The 12,184-nt window shown below is 41.4% G+C and overlaps 1 protein-coding gene across 2 annotated transcripts in view; it reads left to right on the top strand.

Annotated features, from left to right (window-relative positions):
* LOC143342228 (uncharacterized) overlaps positions 1-11,735 on the top strand; it is an 85,449-nt gene extending 73,714 nt beyond the window's left edge. The window contains exons 10-13 of one of the 2 annotated variants that reach the window (XM_076765893.1): positions 4,079-4,194; positions 4,565-4,727; positions 6,428-6,925; positions 9,562-11,735. In XM_076765893.1, the coding sequence (XP_076622008.1) occupies positions 4,079-4,194; positions 4,565-4,727; positions 6,428-6,925; positions 9,562-11,596 (2,812 nt within the window). In that variant the 3' untranslated portion in view covers positions 11,597-11,735. Of the gene's footprint in view, positions 1-4,078; positions 4,195-4,564; positions 4,776-6,427; positions 6,926-9,561 lie in introns of both variants that reach the window. The other variant, XM_076765892.1, reaches the window with a different exon arrangement.
* Positions 11,736-12,184: the final 449 nt, after the last annotated feature.

The raw sequence follows: 12,184 nt of genomic DNA, 5'->3' as shown, positions 1-12,184 counted from the left end.
CTACTTGTTGAGACAAGTTGGAAAAACCGTACGGAAAAGCGCTCCCGGGGAACTGTTTCTGTATTTCAGAAGTTCGCAAACCGGCGTGAGTCGCGTTCGATACCATAACTGTACGCCCCCGCTTATTTGGCCCTGCCTTTCTCAATTTTATTCTATCTATTTTCCACAGACAGTAGCAATTTGATATTTATCCTTTCTGATAATCTTGTGACAGAGGAAAACTTATTCGATAGTTGTTGATAATAACGGTGTGTTACACAATAACACAATTCTGGAAAACATTATGCAAATATAAGGCAATCATAGGAGTATATATAGGAATAGGTGGTCTCAGATCATCAGATAGAAAAATAAATTCGCGATGCAACCCTTTAGTAACTAAAATAAGATATAAGAGAAATATTATCAGACAAAGTTGAAGCATTTCAGAGAGTACACTTTTACCATCAATTTGATTTCTTCCATTTTTTTTTAGAAATCCTATTCTGTTTATTTTTTCTTATTTTTTCTTTTCATTTAATTGGAAATCTTATTTCTATATTCGACGAATTGAGCAGTCCTCGTGGTTCAGCTATCGCGTCGAATTAAATACAAATTAATACAAATTTCTGCACAAGAGCGGAGTTTTCCCACCCCATCTCGTTCCACTTCTCTCTCGTTCCACAAGTAACTTTAAACTGAGAGTTTGCCATGCTGGATGAAGCACGAGCGGTCCTGTTTCGCTACCGAGTCGGCCGCCAGCAATTTGATGCTTGTTATTCTGACGCAGGGTATTGGTGAATTAACGATCCGATGCGTCGGACATTTTAATTTTCTCGATATATACAGATTACCTGTATACACACGAATTACTCGCACATCCGTTTCGACAGAGGGAAAGGGAGGCCCCAGACCGCCGAGCCAATCGATTCGCCTGTTTTATCTTCGAGAGCATGAAATTTCTCTCGTATTTCATTGAGCGCGAGCAGCGCGTCAGAAGATAATTTCAAAAAGCAAACTGCGTTGGCGATTGTGCTTACCAGTCACCACTTCTCTGTCTCGTTAATTCGCGTACACGTATAATTTCTCTTCGAATATAAATCTGGAAATCCAAGCTTTTTAATTTTCGTGCGATGAAACATATCCTACGGTTCCCAAAGATGAAATCACCATTGAAAGGTGATTTGGTGGTTTCAAAAAACGATTTAGAGAACAGGCCCCGAGGGGAGCTATTTATTTTATTTCATAATCAATGACTAGATTTTCGAACAAACCACTTGGACTCACGATTTTATCAAAACTATGCACATTCGTTGATCTTGCTATTTTTTTACAAATATAGAGCCTTATGGGAGCAGATACTCAATGGCTATCGAGATGTTTGTGAAACTCTATTATTTCATCCCCTTCGAGCTTAGATTAAAAAAAAAATTAAACAAATAACAAAGCATCAATCGTGAATGTCTCAACAACCATCGATCGCCCCCCATAACGTTCCATAATCGCGAACAAAATGATTCGAATACCCTGTCCTCGAAGAGTACTGGCTTCTTACGGAGTCCAGAGTTCTTCCGTGTTCCAGGTGTACCTGATTTTCCGTTGCATCGGATGCATATGCATCGCAGCACCTCGTCGGATCGCGAAGATCTGGGTCGATCCAATTAAGCGAAACAAAGCTGTTTAATGTACGCGGCTCGATGCAGACACCGCGTGTGCACCACGCGCTCCGTGACACCGGCTGATCGATATCGCGCGTGACACTGTGTCCTCCTCGTAAGAATACGTCTCCCAGGGGTTGTAGCGATGCACTCGATGCATAAGCGGAGGGCGTGGCCCGTTTCTACGCGACTCCGCGACCGGAAACGGGCGGACGACCATTAGCAGGGACGACCTTTAAAACCCTTCCGCGTTTTCTCCTGTTTCGACGCATACGATTTCTTTCTTTCATCGCTCGTTTCATCCTGTTTCGATCACTCTTCCGCTCTCGACCTCGATCTTTGTTCCTTGTTCAACCCCTTGTCGTACAATTACGAGTCTGACTCATTATAAGTTGTTGATGTCAAGTTTCACAATCACGAGGCTACTCATTCGTCATCAAGTTTTGTATTGGGTCGTTCCCCACATTCGTGTCGAATTTTATACTGTAACTTAAAGCAATATTTTAAACATACTCCCCTTTCTCTGGCAAAGTCATTGTATAGTCGCTAGAAAACTTATTTTCATTGAAAAGTTGACATTTTCAAATTGTTAACAAAAATATTCATGGAATCAGGCTCAAGCACGATCAAAAAAATTTCGTTTCTCAAGTCAATATGGACCCCAAACTTCGAGCTTTGACACAATACCTATTTACAATATATCTTAGAGAGTATTTTTTTTTTTAATAATCCGTTCCATCGATCGAAGCGTACCGGTGGCGTATTTTTAACGTTGCTTCCTCATTACGGAAACTAAAGTTATTAAACAAAGGAAATAAATAAAATCAGTTTTACGAAGTCTCTAGATTGCGCTCGAGCTCGTTCCGGGGAAGAATTGTAGCCATCGACGGCGGAAAATGGCTTTACCTTTGAGATACTTGTTTCACAAGAAAGCTCCTCTCGCGCTAGAGGCGCGAATACTGGGTAACCGGAGAAGGCTAGAGTTACCCTTTATCAAAATTTCGATATTGGGCTGGTTTTCCAATATTTGAGCGCAAGGGAAACGATATTGTTCTGTTTTTGCGCCGAAGAACAGGTGCGCGAGTGGAAACGTTCTTGTAAGGGTTTACTTACTGGAGGCGAAGCGGGATCACGATTATATTCTTCGTTTCCTTGATTCTTCGACTAACCGGATACGGGCGTGGGCGGTCGGGACAATTTATCGGAGATTTTTATTAATAGTGGATGAATTACGTCATCGTCGACGACATTGAAAAGTCAATGTTATTTATAAGGCTGCAGTTTACTTAGAATTTCTCTGACGCAGAATCAATCAATAACTCGGTTTGCGAATTCCGTAGATATCTTCCAATTCCGAAGACCAATATTATTGACAATACTCGGAATGTTAGAACTTCCAATATTGGAACGCCGTCGCGTACAATGATCGGAGCATTGAAAATGTTAATATACAAGAGCATCGTGCATCGTATTGATCTTTCAAAGGTCTCTTAAGCGAACGAATCAACTAGACAAGTACGGGGAAACGCAATTCCCTTATTGAAAAACATAACCGTTTTAAATTCTATCCGGCGTTCGACAGCCACGTTTAATTTCCGGAAGCAGATGTTATATATTACTTTCTGCCGAAATGCGGGGCTTTAATTAAATGCGCATTGATATCTGTAATATTCTAGTATCGCTAATTAATATGATTAAAATGTACGGGAGACCCAAAACACAAATTAAATTCCGCCGTGAATTTCGGTTTGATTTCGCTACTCGTTGCACTTTACGTTTCGACCATCGATGCTATCGCGCAGTAGATAAAGAAATATCTACTCGCAAGTAGAACAGATTCAGGCGATTGAAAACGTTAGCGATTAATTTCTGTTGTAAATTCTGTAACTTTATATCAGTACACAGTTTACCGGGCTAATGCATTTTCTCAATCGACTCTTGAGATTGAATCAACCGTCCAAACTGCCCACTATACGTATCGCTTCGATATTCCGCAGAAAAGTTTTCAGTCTTGCTGAAGTTCACAATTTCAGAGCTGTAGGTCGCTTTAAACTTCCGGAATATAGACTCCGGTTCGAAAGTAACTTTACTTTTCCTTGGGTTGTATAGATCGAAAGTTCAATATTCATTGTTCTTTAGAATAATTATGTGTGGAGCTGAACTGTGAGAGACATAGAAGAAACATCATTGTAGCAAAGAGAAAAGTCGATAAGAATGTCTAAACAGGGAATTAAATAAATACAATTTTTTCAACAGATTCTTTGTAAAAGATTTGAAGAATGTAGACGTGGGATTACATAAAGTTGAGCGAACGTTCTCTAAAAGATTTATCGTGCATCATAAAAGTTTCTTTCGATAATTAGTTTGCTTTTCCTTCTCTGGCGTCCATTGAATTTCATTCCCTACGAAGTCTCAGCAACCATTCGTTCTTGACAAGCCAGGAACCCTAACATCGCGAAACGGTACCCATACCTGACGGATGGGCCAAAGGAATGGGGTCAGTACGAGATTGAATGGCCGGAATATGACCAGCAGAATCAGACGTACTTGAATCTGAGTAAGTTTATTGACAACGTTCGTTTAAAGCGTCGACAATCGAACGTTTTTGTCATTTAAAACCCGAGTTAGGCATATTTTATTTACTATTTGTATCACGAGCATGCAACGAATCAGACTTTGTTATTTACTCTTAAACTAGCTTTTGCATTTGCTTGGCTCGATCTCGGTTTTAAAGAAACGGATCTAAAATTTTTACCAATTATTCGTGAGTAAAATTTGCTGGAGTTGCTAAGTAGGTAAGCAACTATTGGAAGAGGGAAAATACACGTGAGGGGAAAGCACTGCTTTAAAGCTTTGTTTGAACACGGCTATCTTAGCTATTCAGAGCGACGATGCCTAAATGAAACATGCTTTTCTTGTCGCTGCAGCGATACCGCCAGCAATAGGCTCGAACTACCGCTCAGCGGAGATGCAGTTTTGGAACGAGAACTTGCCAAACATACTTCGTCATCCTAACAAAGACACTCTGCTGCCGATCCATCCGAGGAGGCCACGGCCAGAGTTTCTCGACAGGGTGGACGAGATTGGAAAGTACGCGAACGCGAGCACCAATAAGGTTTACGAGACTTACGGTGGCAGGTTGGTAAAGAGTTTGACGAGCTTTTGCTTCTATCTCTTTGATGGAACGCTCGGAATCTGTCTCCGAATCTCTCGTGATCGCGGTAAGACGATCGATGGGAATTCAGGGGACGTCCGGGCTTGTGTTTTAATCGTAACTGTAACACTGCCAAATTTTTCCCTGCCATCCTGAGCCAAAAGAGTGTACCTTGAGTGATTGTTTGGTTAGATTTCGCCTTTCTTAACCTTAACATCATTCATAAAACTTACCAGAAAAGTGAGATACACCTTTGAAGTCTTTTAAGCTGGTCATAGATACCAGAGAAATGGTATCAGATAAAGTTGAAGTGTTTTAGAGCGCACGCTTTTAGCATGAATTTTTTGGATAATTATATTCTCACCAAAAAGGTGAGATACATCTTTCAAGCCCAGAATGATAATATAACGTTTGAAATGGAATTGATTTTAAATGTTGTTCAACAAGTTAAATACTTCAGAGAATGTTTGGAAAAATATTGTTTGTTGACAGAAGTTTACGAGTGGAATAAATGAATGTATGCCCTTCGTGCGTGGCACAAATTGCTTTCTTCATGATTATTCGTTCGAAATAAATTGACTGCATCCTATTACTTACGTGACACGCGTATTACATCACCAGGTTCGAAGGACATCAATCGATGACAAACCTTATCGTGCAATTAATGAAGCAACATTCTGGAACAATACAATTTTATTGCAAACATTCCATCGTTTCGCCATTCGTTTCCAGAGTACGGTTCTTCAACGCATTCAATTTAGTTTTCAATTATAAAAGACAGCGCTGATGTGTTAATTGAAAAATTAAATACACTCATTTGTGCGTGCTTTTATGCAGAAACACCAGTATTGTTTTTCGCCGTGGACAGAATATTTAATGAAATGTCACTTGCACTCCATTGCGTCCCCAACCCTTTCCTGTCGCGAATGCTTAACTGTCTGTGCGCGGCGTTTGAAGGGAATTTATTTAAATGAGTGTAAAATTAGCTAACGGATTAGGAATTTACAGTTTCCATTAAGCGTGGACGTAACAATATATTCGCGTTTGGAAAAAGTCCTTAAAAATTACCTTAGCGCTTCTCTCGACAAAGTAAACGTGAAAAATATTCCAAGGATAACGTGAATCATATTTTGTTTAATGCACAAAATTTCCCCTTGGCATTTTGTATTTTGAATCTTCTTTATAAAGTTAAACTGTTCTTCGAACAATATTGCTTCTAGTTTTCGTTTAAAAATAATTTTAACAGAGCGAGTCGCTTAAGACTGGATGTTGATATATTTTTGAAACTATTCTTTACATTGAAAAATACTTCAGATGAAACTTGGATGGTTTCGAGGCGGTCGTTGTTCGATGTAATTAATATTTTTGTGTGTGAACGCATGGATAACGTTTGAAGATCAAGTTTGTTTTTCAAGTGGAATAATTATATTTTTAAGAAGACAGATGCACTAGATAGTGTATCCTTCGAAGCATGCAGTTTTTTGATACAAAATTAGAGGTGCATGGACCAGCTTGTGTTTGTATTCTGCAGTTGGTATCGACCGAAAGACACCCTTGTCTAAGTATAGAATATTTCCTCTTACCGCCTGCCCCGCCAGTTGACTGGCGAACCTCTTGAACCGTTCCGATATTAAAGGTATCCGGAGAGGGATCACCATCTGCTGGAGTCCGAGACAACGGAGTCCAGCGACGACAAAGCAACGACTCCAGATTCCAGGGGTTCGGGACCAGACGAAGAAAGTGTCCCCCAACCGAGCACGCCAAAGGGTTCCTCGGTGATCACCATGCTGACCGGTTTCGGTGTGGTGTTCCTTCTCATAAACTTCACCGCGTTCCTGTATCTGTACTGCAGAAAGCAGGACGCGAAGAACAAAGAGGCGGGGGCGAAGAGGCGGACGAGCCAGAAGGACGACTCGAAGCGCGCGAAATCGGAGAAATACGAAAACCACTACGGCGAGCTGGGCTACAAAAGCGACAGCAAGCCGGACCTGAACGACGTGATAAAGAACGACAAAGCGTACGACAACAACTCGAACTTTGGTCGACGTTCGAAACTGTCCAGACAGAATTCCGGTTCCACCATCGACACTCACATCAAGGTTAGGGAGTGGATACAGCAGGAGATCGTGCACAGGTCGGTAAAGGATCCGTTTCCATGATCGAACCGTCTCCAGCTTTGAGAACTAACCCAGACCAAAGCCTTTCCTCTCGCTGTTCGCGCAGATTCGCGACGAAGTCCCGGCGAACTCGTCGATCGCGGGCGAACTCGGTCGTCGAGCAGTCTGCTAATCCAATTAGCGGTTTCGCTTAAAGACTCGTCGCTTTGAGACGCGAGCTGATTCATCGGAAGCCGAGCGTTCCGGCTGTTTTCGTCTTTCGGGGTTCTACTAACCGGGCAGAATTTACTTAGCTTAGAGTTTTGGGCTTCGGGGCTGATCTGTACGCGAAAACGACGGGAAGTTCTGATACTGGAAAATTGAGGATTTGGTTTCGATGAATTGCAAATGTTAGCAACGTCGTTCCTGTTCCGTGTGGGGGATGATTCTGGAAACTGGGACAAACTGTAGCTCTTCTGTAAGCGAAAATACGAGATATTGATACGGGAAAAATTTGAAATGTAAGGACGATCTATACGAATCCGTATAATTCAGATTTAATATACAGAGCCACGGGAATGTTATGCAGAATGTGTTTATTGGTGGTCAGAAAGCTTGACGCTTTTGTCTGTGGTTTCGACCCTCTTCGAAAGAACTTAAAGTTAGAAGCCTGCACGAAAAATGAAATTGCCACAAATGAAATTTAGTAGCAGCGTGTGTGGTATGGAATCCTCGATATATTGCATATTATAGGTGTACATTATTCGATCGATGACGTTATAAATGTTCAACGATATCGGAATTTCTTGGAATTTACGCTGCCCTTTCGATCGAATGACGTTTCAGTTCAATTGCAATGTAATTTAAAGTGCTTCCAACAGAGTGTAATAATAACTCATAATGAACGGATTGCAACAAAATATCTAATGAAAACGATCGAGAATCGTGCGTCGATGAAACTCAAAACTATTCGCCTAGTTCGCTTGGTTTTAACTTATTCCATATTTTGTATAGAATTTTTTCAGAAAACAGAACGTATTCGTAATATTCTATACTATACGATGTCAACAAAAATTAATTGCGTAAATGTGTCTGCTGCATGATTTAAAAATATAATGAAAAATATAAAGTTTAGTCGTTTATGGTGGAACACTCGAACGTCTGCTGGAATAAAATAATTACGTAAAACAATATTCCATGGAATATGAAATACGTCATAATCAGGTTATTTTGTTTCGTTTATAATAATTATACTTTAATATTTTTATATGCAGAATTATGAAACGAATTAATTGACGTCAAAAAATGGATAATTCCATTTAGAGAATAAATGCGTATTGCAATTAAACCATACAGTAAAAAAACAGTAAACGAAAGGTTCTTGTTATTGCGGAATTAAACACTTTTCTGTATTAATTGTTTGTATCTTAAATTAGAAAAGGGCTACAATTTTTTCCAGTATCTAGGATCACTCTACGTGGTGTTCATATTCGTGAAAATTTCATAAAACAATTCAATTATAGCGGTAAATACAATTATCTTCAAATTATGAGGGTATAACCGTGCAATTCAATTATTTAAGATGTAAATTATACGTATACAGGGTGTTCGACCGCCCCTGGGAAAAATTTTAATGGGAGATTCTAGAGGCCAAGATAAGACGAAAATTAAGGATATTAATTTGTTGATTGAGGCTTCGTTAAAAAGTTATAGAAACATTTCCGGCCACATAGTATATTTTCGGTAAAGAATTTTTTTCTCGAAAGTACATAGGATTTCGGGGGTATGTGTATTCACGAAAAATGATTGTAATTGACCCCCGCAACCGAAAATAATTTTTTCAGAACGATTTGAAAAATTTTTTTTCGCCTTGAAATTTCAGGGAAACATATCAATGTATGGTCAGACATTACATTTTCGGTAAGGAATTTTTTTCTCGAAAGTGCATAGGATTTCGAGGGTATATGTATTCACCAAAAATGATTATAACTGAACCTTGCAACCAAAAATAATTTTTTTAGAACGATTTGAAATTTTTTAATTTTGTCGAAAAATTTCACACCTTCTCGAATTTTTTTCTAGAAAGTGCGTAGGATTACGGGGATATGTCTATTCAGCAAAAATGATTGTAATTGACCCCCGGAATCGAAAATAATTTTTCCAGAACGATTTGGGAAAAATTTTTTTCGCCGAATTTAGGCACCTACTCGAATTTTTTTCTCAAAAATACGTAGGATTTCGGGGGTATGTCTATTCACCAAAACTGATTGTAATTGATCCCCGCAATCAAAAATAATTTTTCCGTGAATGATTTGAAATTTTTTAATAACTTTTTAACGACGCCCCAATTAACAAATTGATATTCTTGATTTTCGTCTTATTTTGGCTTCTAGAATCTCCCATTAAAATTTTTTCCAAGGTTAGCCTTTAAACGATAAGTATTTAACGTTTTGATTAGTAAGAAAATGTTACAACTTCCAAGAAAGAAATTTTCAATTCAGATTTCATTTGTAATTAAACGACACGACGGATCAGTTATTAGTATTTGCTGAAGTTAATGGAATCAAAACAAATAATCGAAAGAAGTATTTACATGTCTGAATAAATTTCGTTAGCCTCGAAGCCCATACTGTCACTAAAATAATATTAATACGAGGAATATATGTCTACGAAGGTGCTCGCCTAGGTTTCTCCGCAAGACGCGGGAAACTCTGCAGAAAGAGCACCAGGACAAGCTGACGAAGCAACAAGAGGAAGAAAAAAGGCGGCTGGAGGATGAGATGCTGAAGGAAAAGAAGAAGGAGGATCCGATTTACGACGAGGATCTCGCGTTGGTCGTGCGTCCTGGCAAGAAGTCAAAGCTACCGAAGGTCTCCGTGGCCGTAGACGCTACACCCGCGACCAGGACCGAATCGATTCTAAATCAGGTGCCAATCGAGCTGGCGAAAGATGTCGAGCCATTGGACGAGTCGTTCGACAAGGTCTTCGAGTTTCAAACGCCTCCTCAAGTGGTCGTCATAGAGCATCATCACTCGAAAAGCGATCCGTTGCCGATGGAGAACGTGTTGAGGAGCGTGAAGCCAAACTTCTCCACTCCGCGGATTTACGAGTCCGATTCCGGCAGCGCCAGCAGCCTGTACGCGAAGATTAACCCAAAATTAAAGTCTCGATTGCCTCGTCTGGAGCTGGGTGTCAATCACGAAGCATCGATTGCAGACGAATCTGAAGACATTTACATAAAGTCAGGACTGAAGTTAACCACCTTCGGGTTGAACAGTCCGTCGCCGTGCGACATAAACGTAACCTGCAGGGAGCCAATCGTAGAGAGAGGTTGCATCAGCCCGGAAGAGGCTCTGCAGACGATCAAACGCAGAAACTATCCGAAGGTACTTCCAGACATCGAGAAGAGGCGATCGTTGCCCGCGCCTAGCAGTCTATTCGTACCCAAACAACACGCAAATTCGTTGAGAGACTACAGGGCTGGGCTGCACGCGGCCTCCTCCGCTCACCAACCGCCCCAACCACCCCCGAGAATGTTCGGCCCGTCCAAGAGTCTAGATTTCGCGGAGGAGACCGAGAATCACGACAAGACGGAGCCAGTCACGACCAGTCTGCACATCGGTCCTCTGCTGAGAAGACAGGACCTCTCGAAGAACAACTCCGATCCCAGCATCATCGACTCGCTCGACGAAAGGATGGACAGGACGAACAGAGCACAGGCTGGCGGCAGCGTGGACACCATCTACTCGAATCCCATGTGTCCCGTTCACGGAATGGGTCAACCGATTTCTCACAGCATGGACAAGAACATTGGAAACTCAACGGTTCACCTGGAGACCGAGATAGGGAACCCGAATTGGTACAAGTCGTCATCTTCGGGGAACGAGATTTCGATAACCACGGCGTTGTCGGAGCCGCGGATCGTCGGCAGGGATGGGAACAGTCACTTGCAATTCGGTGGCTCTAACTGGGACACCAGAGTCCCAGCGATGGAACCTAGGATAGTGATCACTCCACGAGTTGGGAATCTCCTGGGACAGGCGAATCAGAATTTGAGTCAGACGGTGATGAATCTGGCAGGTTCGTCTTCGGACGACAGACTCGAACGGGAGACCAGCAGAACGAATTCTGCTTCGACGGAGCAGATGGAGTCGGAGTGCTCCTCTCTGGATCTCAGACCATCGACAGCTGTCACTGGGGAGAGGAAAGAACCGAGGATTATAATCATACCCAGGGATCCCAAAGGTTCCTCGTCGAACCTGAAGCAGCCCAAGATCATCATCAAACCCACGTCGAGCCTGCAGAGGACCAGGGACCACAGGAACATACCCAAAGTCTCGGCCATTCCGCCGCCAGAGCCTCAGTGCTGGCAAGGCTCTGAAAAGGACAGGGGCCACGATCAGAGGGAGAAACCTCCCCTAAAAGAGAAACCGAAGGTCACGAGGATCCCGTCGTTTTCCAGACGCATGGAGGACACTTCGAGCGGAATCGAAAGGCCGCCCGTCCCCATCTACGCCGAGAAGACGGAAATCGTCCAGAGGGTGGAGGCGGTGCCTAGCAAAGTCGTGAACGTGTTCGTGGCCAGCGATGCAAAGTCGAGCATTCCGACGTTGCTGAGAAAAGAGGCTGAGAAGTCCTCGAGCACGGATTCCAGCAACGGGAACTCGAATACAGGGACGATCAAGAAGAAACCGATCAACAGAAAATAGGGGATGATTCTTTCAGAGTTGGAAATTATCGTGGTGTCCGGTGCTTGTTCTTTTCTTCTGTTAATGTATTGTTAAGCACAGAGACACGTATTGTTTTTTGTAAGTTCTGAATATCAATTTTATGGATTAAGGATCTGAAGATATCGAAAAATTGGGACTGGTAATAGGGAAGAGCAATCATTTCCTTGTGGTTCCATTTCTTGTTTCTTATTTAATATGTTGCTGAGTATGTGCGTACTTTGTAACTTCCAAGTTTCAATTTTAATTTTGTATTTAATTAATTCTAGCAGTGCAAACGTCGGTGTCAATATCAAGTTCAGTTACCAGATTGTTCTTGTTACGATCGTTGACGTAAAATATAACGAGGTCTCCATGACGAATGGCCACGTTTTATATTTGTGAAATGTATTCATTTTCTTGGAAAATCATCGCAGTGATACAATGTGCCTTCGTGTCGTAAACATATTATATTCGGAAATTTTATCTGAATTGACTGACCCAGTTAATTTCTAATTAAAACGGAGGCTACTCTATCAATATTCAATTAAAATTTATTTACTTCGTTAGTGTATCATTTAACAAAATCGT

Source organism: Colletes latitarsis, chromosome 5 (genome assembly GCF_051014445.1).
Source record: "Colletes latitarsis isolate SP2378_abdomen chromosome 5, iyColLati1, whole genome shotgun sequence".
In the NCBI taxonomy this organism is placed as follows: Eukaryota; Metazoa; Arthropoda; class Insecta; order Hymenoptera; family Colletidae; genus Colletes; species Colletes latitarsis.
The sequence above is the reverse complement of the archived record's forward strand: the minus strand, read 5'-3'. Positions and strand labels throughout refer to the sequence as shown.